At 40.2% G+C, this 23599-nt stretch overlaps 1 protein-coding gene across 1 annotated transcript in view; it reads right to left on the reverse strand.

Moving 5' to 3' along the window:
- The window catches only part of shank3a (SH3 and multiple ankyrin repeat domains 3a), a 149535-nt gene extending 126617 nt beyond the window's left edge, over positions 1-22918 (reverse strand). Inside the window, exons 1-2 of the mRNA XM_034141816.1 lie at positions 22866-22918; positions 770-1200 (exon numbers count right to left, since the gene is read on the reverse strand). Of these exons, the coding sequence (XP_033997707.1) occupies positions 770-1066 (297 nt within the window). The 5' untranslated portion in view covers positions 1067-1200; positions 22866-22918. The remainder of the gene's footprint in view (positions 1-769; positions 1201-22865) is intronic.
- Between the last annotated feature and the right edge of the window lie 681 nt (positions 22919-23599).

Consider the following 23599-nt stretch of genomic DNA (forward strand, 5'->3'; position numbering starts at 1 on the left):
ATCGTGACATTTGCCCTATTCCATACCACCCTCTGCAGTAAACGTATATACGAAAGAAGAAATCCCTTAGACTGTTTGAAGATAAAGGAATAAAAGGATCAAACTCAGAGTACTAGTTCTGCGTTTTTATGTGGTTGCAATACTACAAAAACCCAGACTAGGTCTTCAGGGAAACTCCTGCGTGAAGCTTTTATTAAGAAGAATGTATGGTTGAATCTCTTTTCTCTCTGCGCACAAAGCAAACAGAGAGACAGGGAGGTGAAAGTAAAGTTTTACAGTTCAGGTATAGCTATCTTGATTCTCTACTTTGTGTTTTAGTGTGGATTTACAATCGCCTCTTAGAGCCTTCTCGATCTCTGATGCCTTTTTCTCTCTCCTGCCTCATTCCCTCCCTCCCTCCCTTAATCCCTTCCTCTCCTCCTCTCCCCCTAAGTGGCTAGTTGTCAAAGTCAGCTGGAACCCAGTTAATGAAGAGGTAGATTTATTAGCGTGACATCAGGGAAGAAGGCGGGGAGTGGAACCCCAAAAGCCAGAGAGCAAATACAGCCACTAAGTGTGCATAGACAACAAAAAAAAGACAGGGAAAGGAGAGGAAAATGCAAATAGGCAAAAGAAAGCGATAAAACTGAAGATGCTTTGGAGAAACAAAGCGATATCCTGAGAGCACACAGAAGAGAGGTAGTAAGCACACAGTCAGAGAGGAAGGGGGAGAGGCAGCTTCCCTCTCTTTCATCCTCTCCTCAACAGTGGCTACAGAACGAGCTCTTACCGTCTGTTGCAGGTCTGGGATTCCAATGCGGATGACCACCGTGTTGCCTGTCGGCTCCTCCATGGGTGCTCTGGCACTGTGGCTCCGCTCAGCAACGGGACAGAAAGCTGGAATGGGAACGCCGCTGTCCTCTTCCCGGGAGCTGCCGCTGTCAGTGCTGGCCCCCTGGCTGCCGTTTGCTGTGTGTGTGTAAGGGTGTGTGAATGTGGGTGAGTGTGTGTGTGTGTGCTGCTGCTGCTGGTCCTGCCGTGGAGGGCTGGGTGGCTCATGTTTGCCGGCTGCCGGACGCAGAGGCATGCTCCGTGTTAGGGGCTCAGTCTATGTGTCTCTCTCTCTCCAGACACACACACACAAGCACACACACACACACACACACGGATGGCTCTGGCTCACACTACACACACACACCGTGTGCAGCGTGCATCACTCGCCTGGGAGAAAAAAAGAGAGAGAGAGAAAGAGGCAGGGAAGGAGGGTTGCAGGGAGGGAATGGGCAAAAAAGGAGGGGTATTAGGAGAGATGAAGGGTAGAAACACAAAGAGAGGATAAGTGTTAGAGAAACTTGGAGTTAAAAACCAAAGAGAGATGCATAGATAAAGCTTAATTGAAGGAATTACATTAATAAAATGGGGTAAAATTGATTAACTTTAATGTGAGATTTAAACAATTGATAATCCTAATCCAATTAGTAAAAAAGGAGGCACATTTACTCTCTCAAAAGAACAACATGGATTTAAAAAAAGAGAAAAATCGGAATGGAACGACAGCATTACAACCTTTACATACTAATATGTGCATCTTTCTTATTCACTGTATGTGTGTTTGGATAGTGTTTAACAGCACCACTATTAAATAATTAATGCAGACCGATGCTGATACAAAAATATTTGTACTAGAGTTTGAGACACATATTTCACACGCTAAATTCATATAGTGTAAAGCAACTTATATTCTAAAAGAATCTGTGCATGTTTATACTCCAAGTGTTCCCACACATCGTGTCACGTGTTGCTGTCACACACTGTTGCTCTAGTTGTAGTGAACTGACACTGGTGACGTCAGGACAGCGGGGGGGAATGTTTGTGCAGATCAATGTTGGGCGGGATCTGGCCTTCATGTTTCACTTTACCAATCTGTGGAGGGGGTCGCTGATCGAATGGTTCACAGGTAAACAGTGACGCATACACAGAGCACGCTGCGATAAGGAGAATGAGTTTTCTTTCATGGGAGTTCTTCTCATTGAGGATCATTCTCAAAAGGGGCGTTGTTTCATTTGCTGTTTTATCCCGCAGGCCCCGTGAGAATGGGATTGTGATTAAGAGCTAAAAAAGAAGCCTCCTAAAGCTATTTCCTGACTGTCATGTTTTATGAAGAAAAATGTGAGGTTTTGTTGCTTAAAGAATTGGCCTATTCAGTTCATGCTGTCATATTACATTGAACTCAAGATAACAACAGACATGCTTATAAGAGGAGATTGGTACATGACCTCTGTGTGGTGTGTAAGACAAATACTTAAGGGCTCGAGTATTGCCAGTTTCAAAGCTCAACATTTGATTAAGTGAGTTTGGCATGCAAGTTAAATGTGGCACGAAACATTTGTGGCAGGTCTCTGAATTATTGAGTGTGATCTTACAGTAAGTCAGTGCTATGCTTCATTGTGTTCTCGCTGCAATCATTGTTCACGCTGACCCGACCGCCTGAAGACAGCATTTTCTTATTGTGTGGAATTTAAAGCAAGCACTTCAGGGAAATTACAAGTGATGAAATCTCTGAATCTGCGGTTACACAAGATAATGTGAGCTCTTGAGTGGACACGCACGTGCAAATATATATGCACACACATACGCAAGCAAACACACACAAGGGACTCTTGCAAACATACCGACTGCAGGAATATTTACTCATTATTATGATTTGAACGTATTTCAATTAGGTAATTTGGGCAGTTGACGCAAAATTGGACCTTTTCTAAGAAAACCTCATAGTCCAATTATTACAAGACAAGCGTGAATAGCAGTTTTGTTTTCTGAGAGCTGGTGGCAACTGAAGTGTTTTTATAAAGGGTGTCACACCTAAGATTCAAATCTTGCCATCTTATTTTAAAGGTCTCCTATTATACTGTTTTTCATCAATATATTATAGGTCTCAGATATATACAAAACATGTCTCTGAAGTGTTTGGCTGGAAATACCAAACAGATCGTGCATTGTAGCATCCCATAAACCCCTCTGTTACAGCCCTGTTTCAAAAGGGCTGATGCTCTGTCTGTTACTTTAGATTAAAATAAGGACTCCCCACGACCCTCTGAGAGATATTTGGTTAAAAAGAACACAATGGTGCTCTAGGAGGAGATTCTGGTGATTAGGGGGGGGGGGGGGGGGGGGGGGGGGGTTACCTTGGTTGGTGATTGGCTAATGGTTACTCAAGCCAAAAAAATCGTTATTACATCATATAGTGGCCAAAATCTGATCAGCTCATTTTCAGACAGGTTTTTATATAAATGGATCAGGACAAAAAGTGGGCAAATCTTTTCTCCTGAAACTTTCAGAATCTCTTTACACAGAGGGGACACATGTTTATGTATAAAAGACTTGAACAAGTGGATTTTGCACAATAGGTGACTTTTAATAAGTAATTTAGCCATTACAATTGTCCCTTATACCTGTATGTTGGGTTGTTTTATTTCCTCTCCTTGGAAATGTTCTTTTAGCTTGAAACAATGCAATTCAATGTGTTGGGAAATTAAACACAAGCAGCAGAAGGCAAGTTATATGTATACCCCTTCCCCACAGAGGCGAGCTGGTGAGTGCTGTGCCACTGCTGGACACGTCTACAGCATGTAATCCCATTAGCATTGGAGAAAGAGCACGGCAGGTAGCCCTAATACATAAGAGGATTTAGCAGATCACCCTGCATGTTTGCACCTTCAGCCTGCCAGGTCTTTAAGGCGAGGAAAATTGATAACTCTTACCACCTTGTAGTGGGGCTCAATAATCGCATTTTAGAAAGCAATTTTGTGGCCTTACACTGCTGGCAAAATGGGTCTTTGTGTACTTTAAGAGGACACAATGGAATACAAACATGCTCCAACGACTGACACCATATTTTGTTAGTAGTTTCAAACAACACATTGAGCATTTTGTCAATATCATCAGCCAGAATGCAACACTTGAATGGTTCAAAATGACTGATATGCGAGTAAACTGTTTGATGAATAACAACAGATCACACTATTAGAATGCTTCAATTCTGGGAATGTGGCAAAAAGAGCTAAGATGGCTTGCCGAAAGACAAAATGATTCCCCTTGATAGCAGGGCCAGGGAGGGATTTCATCCTGCTTGCATCATACAAGGATAAACTCTGTAGGCAACAGCTCTGGAAGAGATCTACATATATGGAACAAGTTATCTGGCTGGAAAAATGGCAATAAAAAGAGAACATTTACAAAGGATTATGGTTTGTGTTCTATGGTCTATTCTGGCAGATTACAGATTCAGGGTGTATGTATGAGAATGTAATTCTACAACTAGAGTTCAAACAATATGGTAGCTGATGAATAAGCAAGTGAGAAACTGTGGATCATTCATTGTTGCAGCCATTATCAAACAAACATGTAAAATATCTAGCTTCCCGAATGTAAGAATGTATTGCTATTCGTAGGTTGAAAATGACAAAAAAGTTAAATGTTTGAGATGAGTGGTCACACAACACAAGCAATTTGTAAACACCACCTAAGTAAATTGGCATGGCTATTTTCCACCATTTAATTGAATTAATCTATGAATTGAAACAAATATTAATCAATATTGATGAAAAACATGTGTCAGTTGCAGCCCTACTAACAGTGTTATGTTAAGCTGCATACTGAATGAGTTATCTTTACCCACTGTAATATACATACACTGTATAAAACAACATAATGGGATAAATCATCAGTCCTTGGCACAGGTTCAACAGCTTCATTTAAACAAACTTCAATATGGCCTGAAAAAGAGGGGCTATCACATTTCCATATAATGTTCCTTCACCTCTAATAATGTTTATAGTATATTGTGATAATATGCCATACATGTTATAAACTTGGCTGGCAAAAGAGCTAACTCAAAAAAACAATATCTATAGGCGAACATTGCCGTCCAGACTCTCTGTCTAAATCCCATTTCTTGGGAACATTAAGAGAGTGGACTTGAATCATAAGGAGGCTAGCTCCCATGCTTGAGCTAACAGCTACTGCCTCTTCTCTCTTTAACTCAGATCTCCTTACCCCATCCCCTCTCACCCCCTCTCTTGCGCTCCAGCCCAGTGAAAACAAAGTGAATAATTCATGACATACAGAGCAGTGTGTGCATGGATCCAGTACAATGTATGCATGTATCTGAAACATCCGCTAGGCTTTAAAAGTGGTTGCCATAGGGCCGAACATGAGGGACATTCACAAATACAACTGAAAACCACAGCCAGCTATCAGCCAGCCCTACATAGACCACTCTGAGACATGCACTCTGGAAAAGAAGGGGGCTGGGGCAGAGGGAGGGAGAGGGAGAGAGATAAAGGTAAGCAGTTGGTTGAGGTAGCATGAAGCAGAGATGGTCAGAGAGGATGTGGCTAAGACGGCCAGTGGGCCAAGAAAAGAGTAGAGAAAGGGAGCGTGAAAGAAAAGGGAGGCTGGCAGAGCGATGACAGAAAAGGAAGGTGGGAGAGCCAGCAAGAGGGAGGGAGAGAGGGAGGGATATCATTACATACAGTCAGCTTTGACAAACCACCCACATAACCCACATGCCTGGAGTAAATGTGATAACTGTTCACAGACCCCATCAGAGTCTGCTTCATGCTCCTCTACACCTGGTAAAGAAAATGTCATGGCCACTCACAAACTGAGGTCACCCCGGGCCACATTTATTCACACATATTCAGTACACACACACACTTTATATCTCTGTCCATTAAAACATTTCCAATTTATTCCATCTTCCATATACTTGCTACCTTCCTCTCTCTCTCTTGCGAATTTGAATGAAGGTAACTTATTGGTAAGGCAGAAAAGCGTCAAACCAAAAGTGAAAGTTGGGTTTTTCTTCTATCGTGTCTTATAGTATTGGTAGTGTCTTGCCGATTGGTTCCCTCAAAGCAGCTGTTATGACGGTTTCTGTCCAACATATTAAGGTCAGGATGAAGAGACATTGTGAAAAACAAGGTTTTCCTCAAGTGACGTCACCAGCACTTTTCTGAAAAGTTTTTTGACTGAAAAGGGGGAAGCAAAAAATACATTTGGGCAGAGTATTTTCTCAAGGTAACCGCATGCGACAGCAAACGCTTCTCAATTAAGAAAATATGCTGCAACTCAAAAAAGACGCTATGGACACAGGCCTTAATACTGTAAAATAAAAAATCCCTACCTGTTTAATCAATGTAACATTAAAAATGTTCACTTTTCACAGCAACCCTGACTAAGAGCATGGAGCATCTAAGCATGTCAAATTGTGTGGTTTGGGAAAATAAGTTAACAAACATTGCGACTGAAACCTTAAACTGAAATTATTTCTATAAATGACACTTCAAGCCAACTTAAAAAATGTGTTTATATGTGTATGCACACGCACACACACAAATACACACACAATCCCTGTCTTTCTCACCACACTCACATGTAGAGGCAGCTCAAACAGAGCCACTCAGTGTAAACAAACACTGCCGGACCCATTCAGAGCCCAGGGCCACACACAGAGGCCCCATATGGAAAATTAGCCTTGTGCTAAAAGCTTCTGGAATCAATACTCTACAGTAGCTGCACCACATCCCAAAGCCACTGTCTCCATCTAGTTCGCATGGGCTGACACAGCAAACAGATGGGCCGCTAGTTTTCACACACACACACACACACACACACACACACACACACACACACACACACACACACACACACAACACACACACACACACACACACACACACACACACAACACACACACACACACACACACACACACACACACACACACACACACACACCACACACACACACACACACACACCACACACACCACACACACACACACACACACACACCCACACACACACACACACACACACACACACACACACACACACACACACACACACACACACACACACACACACACACACACACTGCATTTAAGGAGTTATTATATGAACATCTCTTTTGATTTAATTTGGTTGGCAGGGTAGAGATCCTGCTTGGCAATATCTTCATAATGGCTTTTCAATTTGTCACAACTACAGATGGAGCTGGAAATGTGACAAACATTTTAATGTTATGGAAAACCTATTGCATCTCTTCTTGCCTATGCGACGAGTACACTTGAGGACACGGCTGTTTGTACGCTGTGTCAGAAAATGTATTCTAAGTCTGGCAAGGCCTCACTGGATCTGATGTGACATTTTAACACTCGTTTGTGGAACCACATTGTTCTACAGACACATGCATACAGTTCTGTTGATATGCAAAATCTGAAGATATTTAAAATACTAATTATTTTAAAGAAAATGACACTGAGGTGAATGAGAGGTAAACAATGCTGCTCTGGACATCTCTGGTCTGTCAAGGACAAGTTTCTGAATGTGTAAGTTGCATGGCTAACATACAGTATCTGGATACAGAAAACAACTATGTCTGATTGCACAAAATCCTGTGTGCCAAGATCCATTTCCACCCAGCATTCTTTCAGATGTTTTCCCTCATATCTTTGCTGTCATTGCTTTCTCTTGTTCTCACACAATTCCCTCTTTCTTCTATCAGTCGTCTGTTAATAAATTCTCTGTCTATGACCACAGAAAGTTGTGGATGTACAGTATCTGGTGATCTCTGTGTTTCCAGGGTTGCTGCTGGAGTGGCAGTTGGCTCTTTGATGCAGCCGGCCTATAAATAATCAATGGGGCTCCCCAGAGAGACCTTTCATAAAGCCTGCCAGCCAATTAAGACCTGTTTCATACCGTGCTCTGCATTATCTCTGCACACTCCAGTACGGCTCTTTAACGGCAGGCTGGGGATGCTGGGGAGGTCAAGGATGTCACTGTGCCAGGCTCAGCTTAACACTATCAAATAGATGCTGCACTGGGGAGTCAGGGTTGTGCCTTTAAGCGAACAATTCTGCCCAATGCCTAATGCCGTAGCAATCCGTTCTCATTCCCAGGTGTTCCAATTGGGCATAAACAAAGGGTGACTCAAGTTTTGTGCGGTCGCCTCTGAATCATCAACCCGAGCGGCAAGCTCTTATAAAACCTTCATACTAATAGTATAGCGTAACACATGCTGTGTTTTTGATGAAAAATAATTGCCTCAATCATTAGTATACATGTGCATATGCTGTTGGATATTCATTCGACATTTTGAGCATATATTAAGTTAAATAACTAATCATATTGGAGTAACCACAGCTTTTAAAATGTTCACAATCAGCATGCTCCTATAAATTATAAAAAACATGCATCCATGTGAACAAACTGACCAAGAATGTTTAAGGAGTTATTTGTATTACAAAACCGCAAAAAGGTAGATGAATCTTATTAATGCATAACCCTAAAAAGCTTATGATTTATACACAATTACAGCGAATTATATGTACAAACTGTTCAGCTCTCCAGGTACAGTTGCAAATCTGTGATAAACTACAAACAGCATGGGAAGATTTGTTTTCTCTTTTTTTCCCTCGTAGAAAATAAAATAAGCTACATGATTGAATTCTGAAGAAGGGATATAATATAGATGAGATTTCCATTTCCACAGAGATTTCCATTTTCAAAGAGAAAGTGCAGTATGTAGGATAGAATACATAACCACAATCTTTTTAATGTGAATGTTCATGTAGGTATGAATGTACAGAAAGTCTAATATCATGAAAGCCATTTCTTCCAAATCCTCCATTCTGTTATTGTCATACACACCGCCTGAGAAAATGAAGCTGCTCAAGAAGCAATCATCACGGAATAATACTGGGGAGGGGTTAATATGGATATTACTCTTGCAAATTATATTATTTACTATTAAATACAATATGGAGCTACGGCCTGGCATCCTCCCTCCATAATAAATATTTCACACTGTTTACTCCATTGCTGCCCTTAAACCCTACGGAATTCTATCTTTGTGCGTGCTTTTATGCACACTCATCCATGCTAAATTGATCAAAGAAATGAAATTGGATTAAATAAAGGGGAAATTAACACTGAGAGGATTTGGAAAAAGGAAGGGTTTTTCTGCTATGAGCAACATAGAGAAACAGAATGATATTATTCATTTAAACATTCAATATCAACGCATTCCATTCCTCTTAACCAGGGACACCCCGTCTGAGAGGTAAAGGAGCATCTATTCCTGAGCTTTTATGTGTATTGATCTGCATCTGTCATCTGTGAGGGCAACAAACTGTATCTGGGTCACAATCCAGTCCAGTGGCAGTTTGATAAATCAGACTGGAGCTCTGATCTGGGACATCATGCCTTAAAACATCACTCTTATCTCTTGCATGAGTGCATGTGTGTCCATATGTGTGTGAAGAACCTAAACAAGGTAAAGACACAAAATAACTGAAATCTACTGAAATACGGATAGCTCACACATAGGACTGTTTTCACCGACACACACAGTTTGTTCTCTGTGTAGAGTTTAGCCTTGGCAGTTGAAAGGAGCACATATTGTATGAGAAGTTGGTGCTGTGGCTCTGCACACAACTTGGATGAACTGAGATCATTTATTTCATCAATAATCCTTACGGCAATCCATTTTCTTTTTGACAATTTCTGATTTTACCAATCAGATCTGATGTCGGTGGTCGCAATAAAATAAAAATAAAAACATTGTTTAAAGTATCTTTATGATAACGACAGGCAACAACTAGATCAACAGGGTGAATCAAATAGAAACATTATTATAGACACAGTATGGTTTTGATCTTATCAGACTGGATCCAAGTAGGTGGGATCCGATGTGATCTCAGATAATGAGTGTCCTCCATCTCCCAACCTACACTACAAAAACTTGAAATCTTGCCAAGTATATTTGTCTAATATCTAGTCAGAATATGTCTTTAAACTTGCTAGAAGACATAATAACTTCAGAAGTAACAATGTAGTGAGATATAGGGTCTTGTTTTTAGACAATGCATCATCTTGTTAAAGGTGGGGTAGGTAATTTTGGAGAAACCAGCTCGAGATCGCTAGAATTTGAAAATACACAGCCGGAAAAAATCTGCCACTTCCTTACAGAGCCCCTCCTCCAACACACACGAACGCGCACATGACCAATGAGGGCACGAGATAAGTTTGTGCACAGATGGAAGGCTGACAGGCAGGTAGGCCATCCAGTTATTTTAGCCGGGCCGGCTAAAATGATTGGTCGTGCTTTTTACAGTTCTACGGCTTCCACAGATGACATTTTTTTATGGATTTTTTGTCAAAGCACTTAAGATATTCATTGCTATCGGGATGTTAGGAGCATTCCATGGAATATAACAAAAAGTGTATCTCGAGCCGGTTTCTTAAACTTACCTACCCCACCTTTAAGTCAAAAAATCTTATTTTGAGTTGTATCTCAGATTAAACTTATTTTCTTTCACATATTTATTGGAAAATCACCAACTAACATCAGAAAACAGAACAGGTTTGAGCATTTGCAGCTTATATTGTAATATCATTTCCTGATTCTGGTAAAATATAGTTCAAAATAAGTTTTCCCAGCTAATTACAAGATCTGATTTATCTAAATATCCCTTCGTATTTCAAGAAATCTTACCAAGCTAATTTTCACTTGTTCTATTGGCAGCTTTCTTTACTTATTTCAAGTGAAAACTCCTTGTTTTCATAATTGTTTCCACTCGTTTTTGGAGCAGCATTTCTTCCAGTGTACCAACACAACTACGGATGACAAGCTGCCCCTTGAATAAAATCTGTTTCAAACAAGTGCTCAACACATGCATGCCAACATTATTAGGTATATTTGAGCATGAATGAGCAGGAATATATGAATGCGGTCATTAATAAACAAAATTGCATAAATAACGCTCTCATTAGAGAGGACTTTGCTGCGGGATTCTGAAGTAGATTAACTGAGTCTCTGCAGATGCATTATTCAGTCCCTGCAGCAGCCACTTTTTCACTGTTCCTCTCTGTCATCTACACTGATATAAAAACAAATAAAGGTTAGGAGGAAACACAGTGTTTCAGCTCCATCCCATCTCCATCAAAGTGAGAAATGCGAAGTGAGTATATCATAACAATTACAGTCGGTTTCTTACTGGAGAAGACTGTTTGCTGCTAAACACAAAATAAGTGAATTATACAATAACGATTTGATGGATTTAAAACTGTTTTTGCAATGGGTGTATTGTAGAAAGTATGAGAAGGCTTTTACATGCTTAAAGGTGGGGTAGGTAAGTTTGAGAAACCGGCTCGAGATACACTTTTTGTTATATTCCATGGAATGCTCTTAACATCCCGATAGCAATGAATATCTTAAGTGCTTTGACAAAAAATCCATAATAAAATGTCATCTGTGGAAGCCGTAGTACTGTAAAAAGCACGACCAATCATTTTAGCAGGCCCGGCTAAAATAACTGGATGGCCTACCTGCCTGTCAGCCTTCCATCTGTGCACAAACTTATCTCGTGCCCTCATTGGTCATGTGCGCGTTCGTGTGTGTTGGAGGAGGGGCTCTATAAGGAAGTGGCAGATTTTCTCCGGTCGTGTATTTTCAAATTCTAGCGATCTCGAGCCGGTTTCTCAAACTTACCTACCCTACCTTTAAGGGTTGGCAGAATAAACAAACTATTGACTTTGATAACTCGCTAACACTATAAATCAATGTCATACTAAAATAACTGCTGACCTCATCAGAACACCAGTCTCATGTTGATGGCTCCATGTTTCAACAGTGCTGCTTGATGTAAGAGCAGCAATTAGGAGTCGATGTAAGTGCTGTGCAGTCACGCCTGAATATATTTTTGTGTGTGTTGCATCTCCCTGAACTGATTCTCACTCTAGATGTATTGGTAGTAATATGATCAACTTCACATTCATAACCTAGCATGTCTGAAACCCTGCAGTTTGTGCTTCCATCAGTTGCCTGACGTGACACAATTAATTTGCATACAAATAGATGCCAGTGACATGAAGAGGAAGTCAAATATTGAATCAGAAAAACTGTGAGGAAGTGAATTACACAGTGCAATGCTGTGTTGATTGGTGTACGAAAAGATAGAATAGTTTTAAATGTGACTCCTTTCTCAGTTATGCAAACAAGATGTGGCATTTATGTGCACAAGATCTCAAGGCATCATTAAAATGCAAAACAATAGTGCACAGATGGTATCAAGGCATCATTTGAAAGTGACAGCCTTTCAGTGCATCCTGAGTTTGTTCATGGATAGAGACTTCATCTCTCTTAAATTATCTGGCTTTGTGTGTCAATGGCTTCCAAGTATAAAACAATTTGATATGACTTCTTGCCGCGCATAGTGATGGCATCATGTATCGTGATATTGGTATAGTACACACCAACTAAAATATCTAAGGGAATCTGATCAAACTTATGAAACTAGTAAGTAAGTAAAAAAAGGTAGTATTTAATTCACACAAGAGAGGAGTATACACAAATGGGCTTTCCCATCTAGTTATTTTATTATTTCATATCCAAAACATGCTATAACTGGATATATATTGTTATTCTGATATTAAGTTACCGAGAGAGGGATAGATGTTTGGCCATATTGCCCATTTTTACAATGACTGTTATTATCAATAGTTGTAATTAGAGAAATAATTTGAAGGAATATTCATTTTTGTTTTGTTTAGTTGTTCCATTCTGGCTGATTTGTTACAAGCTTTTCTTTGTAGTTTAATCAAGCATTAATAAAATGTGTACTGAAACACCATTTCGAGAAAATACATGAGCAAAACTTATTTCTGAAAGGCATCATTGATTCAGGAAATGTCCTTCTTCACACACTGAACAGTAACAAAGGACATGACTCAAAGTTAAATCACAGGAGATACGTTTTTAAAACTCCACAAAATAATTTACGCTTTCGTATAACATGTCACACTGTCATACACCTAAGGACTGGCATGACCTTTGGTGACATTTGTCCCTGTGAACAATGTCTGAAGGCTGCACACAGCGATGCTGCTGGAGATATTGTGTAGAAGATCTAGGATTAATCAGGTGTAAAAACTTCCACCAGACTAATTATTAGGATGAGCATGCAACTACACTGTCACACACTGACAAGCACACATACTCATGTGTCTCCAACTGAATCTGCTTGCAGGGTTTACTTTTTTTTCCTAGTATTTAGATTTTTCCTAAAGAAATCTCTGAAAATTATTTGGTACCTGTTTTCCTCACGACACAACTTCCCTCCCCTACATCTCTTTTCAGTTGCTCATCCCCTCCCCATACCCAAATTGTGTCTGTTGTCGATGTGTCGTGACTGTCTGCCAAGTGCAGTAATTACAGTAGAGCAGCAGAGCTGAGCAATAGAGAGAGACGCAGCATATCAAACATGACTGCACAGGGCAAGGACTGTAAAATGCATTCTCAGTACTACAGTCTGCGGCACGCCACAGATCCCCAAACAAACAGCTATTACAGTCTTTATTTCCCTTAATGAATCAACTCAGAGATTATAAATATCACAAAGCCATTAAAACAGGTTTTAAATGTATTGTAGATTGTATAAATCCAGTCACAGGTTAAGTCTCTGACCAGGCCAGTCACACACATTTATCAGTGCACAACATGAGATGTAGTCCATTGACAAAAAGATGGTACACGTAGTTATTCCAGACTCCTTTATGCACACTTCATCCAAAAATGCTGAGATCTCTCACACACACACAAACACATGCATTTCTTGATGTATTGCCTATTACACTGCAAGGACAGTCCTGGCAGTGGGCCCAGAGCAGTGGATAGTTTATGATGTTGGGAATAATAGGCACGGTTAAAAATAACTTTATTATCAAATGCACCTAAGAGACAATGTTGAGGGGGCAGACTGACAAAGGAGAGCACACGCTGCTACTCAGACAGCGAGGCTGCTCTGTGGGAGGGGTCCCATCATACTGCACAGTCACAGAGTTGCCAGACATTTAACTGTGCCCAAAATGACAGAGGAAACCGAGCAGGCAATGAAGATGTCATCCTAAAAACTGACTGGTTCAGGAGGGAATGACGCAGGCAGTCCGACAGCCGGCACACACACAGGCAGGCGGCCGACCACACACACACACACACACACACACACACACACACACACACACACACACACACACACACACCACACAACACACACACCACACACACACACCACACACACACACACACACACACACACACACACACAAACACACACACACACACACACACTACACCACACACACACACACACACACACACACACCACACCACACACCACACACACACACACCCACACACACACCACAACACACATCACACAACACACACACACACCAACACACACACACACACACACACACACACACACACACACACACACACACACACACACACACACACACCACACACACACACACACACACACACACACACACACACACACACACACACAGTGTTAGACATTATGTCTATTTTTTTATATTTATGGTATAAATCTGGTGCATCGACTTTAGTGCTGAAATTAGAAATAAACTTGAGGCACATATTGCTTCTAGGGGTAAATTAGATATATTATTTATGAATTTACATAAGTAAAATGTTTCCAATATATCTCTTTTTGGAACAACGAGTTGGCTTATGCCGTCATTAAAATTGTGGATATGTAAATGTACTGTTATGCTACCTTAAGCTCACAGCATACAATTTGCTATGAAACCGAAAACGTCACACACACACACACACACAACTCAGCAGGGGGAAAGCTAATCAATAGCCTCTAGAGAGGGGATTGGAGATGAAGGGATCATTATACTAAAGCTACAATAATGACCTAGTACCTTCACTTCTAGGTGTACAGGGATTTTTGTGTGTGTGTGTGTGTGTGTGTGTGTGTGTGTGTGTGTGTGTGTGTGTGTGTGTGTGTGTGTGTGTGTGTGTGTGTGTGTGTGTGTGTGTGTGTGTGTGTGTGTGGTGTGTGTGTGTGTGTGTGTGTGTGTGTGTGTGTGTGTGTGTGTGTGTGTGTATGCTTGCAAGGGAAACTGTTGTCATTCAGCCTAAGAGCTAGCAGGAAAAAGTGATTACCCTCTTTCTCAGGGGCGGTACATTAAGGGATGTTGCGCCCAATGCCTTTTTCTGCTTCACAAAGCACATCCACTACTCAGAAAAGTAAAAAATATGGAAAGGTATGACTGCAGATAAATGTTGAATTTGTAATGCAGCTCAGTGCATTCTTATTCCAAAACAGCTTGGATAAGGACTCACTAGTGCAGTTGGCCCTGCCACTGAAGCCGACATTTACCCCATGAAGGTCTTAAGCATAGAGAACATAGAAAACCACAATGGCAAAGAGCCTACCTGCTTTATCGTGCTTTCATCCTTATTTAAAACGTAACACTTGCAGTGCAATGTCATAATTTAGCTTTGGCCAATGCTTATTTTTACTCAAGCCTGAGCAGACCAAATTGCGAGTCAATATTGTTACTGGCTGTTGATAAGCTCTAGTTAAACTAAATAGCTCTACTTTCTACTTTTTCCAATTTGATCATGGATTTGTGTTCACAATGTAGCATTTCTCAGTGTAAAAAATTGGATGTGTAATGTGCATACTTGCCAACCCTCCCGATTTTCGCGGGAGACTCCCGATTTCATTGCCCTCTCCCGGTTTCCTCCCGGGGTCATATTTGTCCCGCATTTCTCCCGATTTCTGACAAAATCAGATTTACTCAGGACTGTTTCCACTCTGACTTTAATACAGCTACACCATTGTTTCCATGGTAGCGCGTCTCTTTAGTAGTGCGCGCAACTGAAAGTCTGAGAGGGTGAGGAGTCACAGCAAACAGAACAATTCTACCCTCTTTCCTTTCCAGCCCACACATTTGCTCCATCAAGGACGGTGCTACAGGCCGCAAAGCAGTGCACTTACAACTACAATAAGCATGTTAACGTTAATCTAATACAGCTCCGGCGATCCACTAGCACCCCCCCCCCCCGCGGTGGTTTTGGAGATGCTCCCGATTTCTGAGGTCTCAAGGTTGGCAAGCATGGTAATGTGCCATGTCAGGATTTAAAGTGGACCTATCATGCTATATTTGAATAATATATTGTAGGGCCATACCTATACAAGTTATATTTATACGCATTTTAGCCATGCCTCATTTCGCTCTATTTTGCTCTCCTCCACCCCTGTCTTTGCATGCGCTGCAGCTGACCACGCCCCCCTGCAAAGGAGGGGGCCGAGTTACGAGCGTCATGTTACCATGCTGTTACCATGCTGTTACCATGCTGTTACCATGCCACGGCAACCTCTCATTCCCCTGATAGGTGGAGAGTTGGCCATATAGGCGGAGCTCCTCTGTCCTGACGTCAGAGAGAGATCCGTTGCAGCCCCGTTTTTAGAGATTTGGGTATGGAGGAAAAGAGAGGGTTGTGTTTTCTGACACTTGGTGAGTTCCCTGGAACACCGGGGACACATATTCATGTATAAAAGACGTACAAAAGTGCATTTTGCATGATAGATCCCCTTTAAAAAATGGTTACGGTGATTCGTTAAGAAACCTAAATCATGTAGGTTTAGCAAATTAACTAAACCTGTTGCCACTCATACAATACAATGCTGATTCATAAAAGAGTAAGGCCTAAATAAAACAAAAACTACAGTAAAGTGCCAATTTTATTGAGTATTAGAGTAATTCAGAAACCAGAAGAAGCTAAAATATGTTAATAGTGAAACTGTTAAGGAAAATGTGGGCCTTCAGCTTGCTCAAGGCTTTGGAAAATGCCTTTCTGTATCTGTAACAGCAGACAGCTACAATTGCTTTCCCTTGGGCACTTAGAGGCAAAAAACACATGCACATCTCACACGTACACACAAGCTACCACTCAAATACTCTAGTACACATGTACATGTAAACCCTTACACAACACACCCATAGGTGTATTGAAGAAAGCAATTAGTAGGAATAATTCAGTGGAGCACATCCTCTCATCTCTCCCTCTGTGGCGTCAATACCCTAACCATGGTAATTACCTGCCGCTCTTTTGCCCTTGAGGGGACATTTGCTGTGTTGGTTTGGGTGCTAATATTTGTATGCATATAGCCCTTAAAACTAACATCTTTTAAGGTGTGTTTTTGAAATTAAAGTGTTTAGGGCCGGCCGGACAGTACAAAACAGAGGATGAAATACCTTTCCTTATGGCCTCTGAGTAATTCATTGACAGTCTTACCAGTAATTCCATTACATAATGTACAAGTCATTTCTGATTGTTACGGAATAATAGTTGGAGATCAGTTTTACCCAGCGCTGTGATGAAACGAACACACGTGGGAAATTGTGTTGCTGGTGTAATCCTCACAGCCCCTTTGGGACAACATAGACCCCAACCGACTCTTATACACAGATGATACACAAAAGTGTTGAGGCATTTGTTAATCTTGTAAACATCCTCTCACTGATCTCTCATTAATTCAGCCCAGAGGATGATAGGGAGGGAGAGAGATAAATAAAAGGAATGAGGAAGAGAAACAAAGGGAAACAAAGAAAGCCAGAAAGAAGGAAAGAGAGACAGACAGAGAGAGAGAAGGCATTCATTTGACCTCCAGGCTAAAAGGTTGCTCTTTCCTCTCCTTTACCTATACGCTTATGGATAATCATGTTAATATCTTCCCTAACAAATACAGGGCAAGGGCCGCCTAACTGCATTTTAAAATGATTGTTTCAACTACTTGGTGTGTCCATGTGCTTGTGACCCCTTAGTATAAGCAGGTGAACATGTGAAGACCTGTGGGACTTAAAGCCTGCCTTTGATTAATGTGAAATCATTAAAGCGATCATAACTAAGTCCTTATGCATAAAAAACACCAAAACCTCAGAGCTGTCATTCACCTGGGAATAGCTGGTCCACCTTAAGAGTCAGCCCACCTTAAGCAAGGGCCGTAGTTGTTTAATGCTAGCTTCAGGGTTGACCACAGCCTTTACTTCTGTCAGCTGAAGGGGTGTAGTATTTATTCCCCAACAAGTAAACTGTACACCCATGGGTGGTAAACCCCCATTCAATTGTACAGGCAACGGGGTGTGATGCTGGACTCGTGGGGTTACATCTGCAAGCAGGTCTGGCAGAGAGACCAAATCAGAGCAGACACTGAGACAGATGGTGATTTTACACCAGCATGGAGGAAGAAATGGCTCTTTAACATCAAACCTCTGCACATTACTTTGAAACCAGCTGGCCAGAGACAAAAAGGGATTGTGAGTCTGGGGAAGCAGCCAGACTTTTAAGCACAGGTCTCAGAGAAATGGCAAACCATGCAGGCAAGATGGAAAGCAGCCCTTCCATACTATTTTCTAAGATGTCTGCATAATTATGATTTAATTTGCATGTTTGGGAGGATAGTGACTAAGCCAAATGATGAAAGGAAAGCAGACCAAGAAGAGAGATTAGTGTGCAAACAAACATTAAAACCCTTATTGTAGATGGAAATTAATCCATTTATCTCATTCTTCACTTGAATTTAAGCCTGCAAAACCAACAAAGGAAATAACTGCTTCACAGTCCACTAAAATACTTAACAACTATTAGCCTTCCTCCCTCTTTGTGGCTCTACAATCTTTGTATAGGCCTTTTACATCACATCACATCTTATCTGCCCTTGTTCATGCTATCTCTGCACTCTACATCCAGCAACTGAAGTGACTTTATATTATTATTCAATGTAAATGTCAGCACATGGTCAAAAACTGAAAGAGATGAGGGTGCTAAAAGTGAGTCTGATGAAGATGTCCTGGTTGATGCCTTGATGCCTGAGGGCAATGGCTGTCACATGAAATGCTTATGCGTTTCAACACATGCCAGTTCCCTGTTTCAGATGCAGAAGAACAAATCGATATTACTGTATGCAATTAGGATGAATGTCAATCATCAATTTTGCTAAAACATGCTAATGTCTGAATTGCTCTAGTTGGAAAGGTTTAGAGAACTTCTTATTTTTTACGATTGTGAGTACTTGAAAGCATATTTAGAGCAAACATTGTAGTTAAAGGGGACTGTTACCATGGCAAAACTGTAGTTAGGCATTTATTTGTTGCTTCCGATTGAAAAGCATTGCATTAATTTATAAAAAGTTCAAACACTGTATTAAAGTTGTGAGGGTGATGGTTTCATAGTTAGTGAGTACATTCTTATTTTCCATAACTGCGCAAATAAATGCACTCGGTGCTTTGAAAGGTAAAATGCTTCTCCATTCTCAAGGTCTCAGTGATATTCATCTGTTTAATGACCTATCACGCCTCATTTTCATCATTCCATTTGTTGCAGGAGAAGGTAAGTGGTGTTGCTCAGGTTAAGCACCTTATAATGTCAGTGGTCATTTTTAAACGCCAGCTAAAGACACATCTTTTTAGATTAGCTTTTTATTAGCAACCCCCCACTTTAAATCTTCTTTTAGTCTTTATTATTTACCTACCTTTATATTGTTTTATTTATTTTATAGGTCTTAATCTTTTTCTTTCTGTTGTACCTAAGTGTATATGCTCACTGGGGTTTTATATTTTATATTGTTGCATCGACTCACTTGTCTTGTGTCTTATCTGTCAGAGAGAAACCATTATTTATTGTATTTGTATTATCATACATTGTACCTCCTTGTGTCTATTAACCTGATAACATGTTATATGTTGCTGCATGTACCTTTTAAAGTTCTTAACAAATAATCTGAGGGGAATTTCTTGTTGTTTGTTTTTAACTTATGATGTGTCATTTTGTAAAGCACTTTGAGCTGCATGTGTTGTATGAAAAGTGCTATATGAATAAAGCTTTATTATAAACAAGCATATATTCTATTTCTACATCAGATCTCCTCAAGGCTTATGCCAACACTGAACACTATGGCCCGAGGCTTTGAACTACAAAAAAAAAGGTCAAAGATATGACTTTGCTAGAAAACCTCACCAAAGATGATTGGGCTCTTTTACACGTTGGGTCAAAATGAGTCATTGGTCAGTCATGTTAGTAACTTCCCTTTTGTAACACTAATGAATCAGGTAAGACAGCATGTAAACATTGCTTAACTATTGCCTTGAAAGATTGTTAGCAAATATATGTCTGTTGATATGAACTTTCACGATCAATGTGACAACAACCAAAGGCTTCGTATTTCCGCACCGTTGCATGTTCTATCGACCACCCGGCACCGTGTCCTAACAAGAAGGATCTGCACGAGTCATCCAGTGAGATCAACAGCCAGTCACTGATCAGCACTCATCACACCCTTCTGTCTATGATCTAAAGATTTGTGTCATTATTGGCTGATTTCTATAGTTTTCATAATGCATTTGTTCTCCTCTGTTCTACCACACTTCATGTTCCAGAAAAGATGACTCTTTTTCATGTTACCTGTTTGTATATACACAACTTTAAAATGATTTAGGAGGTGTCATGAATACCAATATATGCATGACTTTCTCTGAGAGGCACATTACACTAAAAAGATAACACAGCACAGAGTACAACGCACTGATGCAAGCTTCAACCACAAAACTAAAGATCAACAAAATCCTTCTTTGGAGACACATACCATGAACCGTGGTCAGTCCTGCTCCCTGAAAGAATAGTCAGAGAACTCGGGGGTCTGCCAAGAGAAAATGAACAGAAGAACCAACCCTGTCCATGTGTACTGTCAGCTGTGGGAATGCAGACACAGTGAGAGCTAACAGAGATAATAGGATCACGGGTGTCCATCTGGCCTCATCCCAACACAGGCTACAGGCTATAAATAACACCTCAATAGCTAATACTGTTGATTCACTAATTCAGTCCCTGCTAGGGTTTATTTAGAGCACTCGTGCAACCAAAGGAAAATAAATGAAGGGGCTTGTTATAAGTGATTTTAATTTGATGGTTTATGCAGGAATATTACAACAACAACCTTTTGAGTATGTTTCCCCCCCCCTACAAAAATAAATATGCCATTTATAATTGTATATTGCCAACTGATTTAAAACAACAGTGACTCAGCAGTTTTGATTTAGATGATCGAAATAACAATTAACAATGCCTATATTTTCCTATAGAAAGAATATGATCAGTAACACTGCACTGTAACTTGTATTCATGTACCTTTGTTATTCATGTTTTATTATCTTTGTTTTTAAATGAGTGATTTTAGATGCCATTGTATAATATGTTTCTTAATGCTCCTAATGTCTTTCATTTTTGTAAAGCACTTTGAATAGCCTTGTGTTGAAAGGTGCTATATAAATAAACTTGCCTTGAAAAACGGGTCAACTGTTTGGAGGAAGGAGGCTAAAATAAGAGTGGGCTAAGGGGATCAAAGAAGTAGATTGAATATCAGCACTGATCTTTCAAAATAAGATGTATTCAGGTGTAAGCAATAACTAAACAAAGATAGAAATGTGACTTGCTCTTCCTGGAGTGCTGAGTTGTATGGGTTAGAATTAACATACTTTGCTGAAAGTCTAACTTTAAATAACTGCAAACAAAACTAAGTATATGACGACTCATCTATCTCCATCACAGCTGAGCAAATTGAGACAAAAAATGTATTTCAAATGCTGTTTAAAGCCCCAGAAAAGGGTAGTCAGTGCATCACACATTATATTTGGTCTTTATACCTGACAGATTCTTCACTCTGTAATTTTACTATAGTTGTTTGCTGTCTAATCCGTGTGTTTGGGATTCCTCCCTCCCTCCTCCGGTGTTCCAGGGTTTACCTTTTTTCCTGCTGAAGGATTACTTTAAAGTTATTTCTTATCCAAACTGAGCACTTATGTAAAGATTGTTTTGTTAATTGTACAGATTGTAAAGCTCTATGAAGCAAACATGCTTTTAGTCATATTGGGCTAGCGTAAATACAAATAAAAACATTAAAAAATGTTATACCTTTCTGTAAACTTTCACTGTCAATGTGTTCTTTTCACTGAATTTAAATGGACACATATTTCACCAAAACTGATAGAAGAGCTCTTCGAAGCACAGAAAACATTAAAGAGGTCCTTATTAAGAGAGAAAGAAGTATATCCCAGTTGCAATTGCACGGCACCCAATAGTATCTTCTGGTGAGCAGAAGCTGTCATTTCTGCAAACATCACTATGCTTTCAGAGACAACGACCTGCTTATGTTGTTGAGAACCGTCATTAAAAGGGTTTCAAACAAATGAAAAGTGTCAAAATGCTCTCCTTTTGCCAGCCACATCAATGTCACTCCTCACTGTCATCTCCAATGCCACGCACAGATACACACTCCTATCACCACAGACACACAGACACTCAAATTAATTCTTAAGCATGTGACAGTCAGTAATCCCAAAGGTGCATCACCTGAGACAGGATGAGAGGAAGAGACACAACGAGACAGGGAGGAGTCATTCTGTGCGAGGCAGTTGATCTGCAATGCTGCTACTGTAGAGTCTTTGGTGTGTGCATGTCAAATGCCAGTGCCCTCCATAGGAATACGATAACGAGGGCTGTGCACAGAGGGAATGCCAAATGAGATATCAGAGCACAGCACTGAGCCATTTAATAAGACATGGATGGAAAGACATAGGGTGTCATCAGAGTATTTCCTGCAAAAGTCCAATGATGATGTGTTCGAAGCTGAAGTGTGTTTGGCATCCAGTTAAAGCAAGCATCATATTTAAACCTGAGATTAAAGATAGTTCCCTGATTTTGTTTCGGTGATTGATAGTGTCATCACATGTCCACCAATACACATTTGATGTATTGAAACTCAACAGTGATTTATATGCAATTTATCATTATTCAACATTGACATTACTTTACCTTATATAGCAACACATCAGAGAGACATATACCAATACAAAGCATAAACGAATAAAGTCCACAGCAAAGATTGTAATTGAAAACTAACTTAAAAGCTGAATGAACTGAAAAATGTTGAATGTACTCACAGTTTTGGAAGTTAGGCTGCTACTTTGATGGAACTGAGAAATGTGGGGGCAATGCAACCCCAACAGGCTTCATGATGTCTGCAGCTGCAACATCACAGGAAACCTATGATAGAAGTTGCTGGTAAAAAAAAAAGAAGAAAATATTTGCCAATCAATTTAACGAGGCTCATAACTTGTCGATTTGTTATACATTTAAGACTATTGTTCATTGAAAAGTAGATACATGTAAAATGAATGCATTTACCATAAGATACTCATACTGCAATGTGAGGTACAGTAGTGACTGTGTTAGGGCCTCCTCTTGTCTCATTTTGACATGTCATGGCAGAGAAACCACAGGTGTAACTAATTACATTAATTATGGCCTTGCTCTATTAATCTGCCAGTTGGATATGACAGCGAGCCAGCATGCACCAGCAACTCCAGAATCATTGCAGTGATGCAGCCCTCGTTAATGTTATTAATTACACAGTGTTTGACATGACACCATTTCAACTTCCAAGATAGTTAAATGCAACGTTAAAATTAGCTTCCCTTTCGTACCGTAAACAAAGAACTTAAAAATAAATGATTTGTCTTATTGGTGTGCTAGTTGTTTTGTCCATGCTAACCTGAACGTTAACAACCGTAACGTAAGTCCTTTAGGACGGCTAATATTTACAGACTTTTGGGACAAATTAAGTTTACAAAGTAAAAGTACTAAGTTAGTCTGTCACTAAATTTTCAGCTTTACC

The sequence above is a fragment of the Trematomus bernacchii genome, unplaced genomic scaffold (assembly GCF_902827165.1).
Source record: "Trematomus bernacchii unplaced genomic scaffold, fTreBer1.1, whole genome shotgun sequence".
Taxonomy (NCBI): Eukaryota; Metazoa; Chordata; class Actinopteri; order Perciformes; family Nototheniidae; genus Trematomus; species Trematomus bernacchii.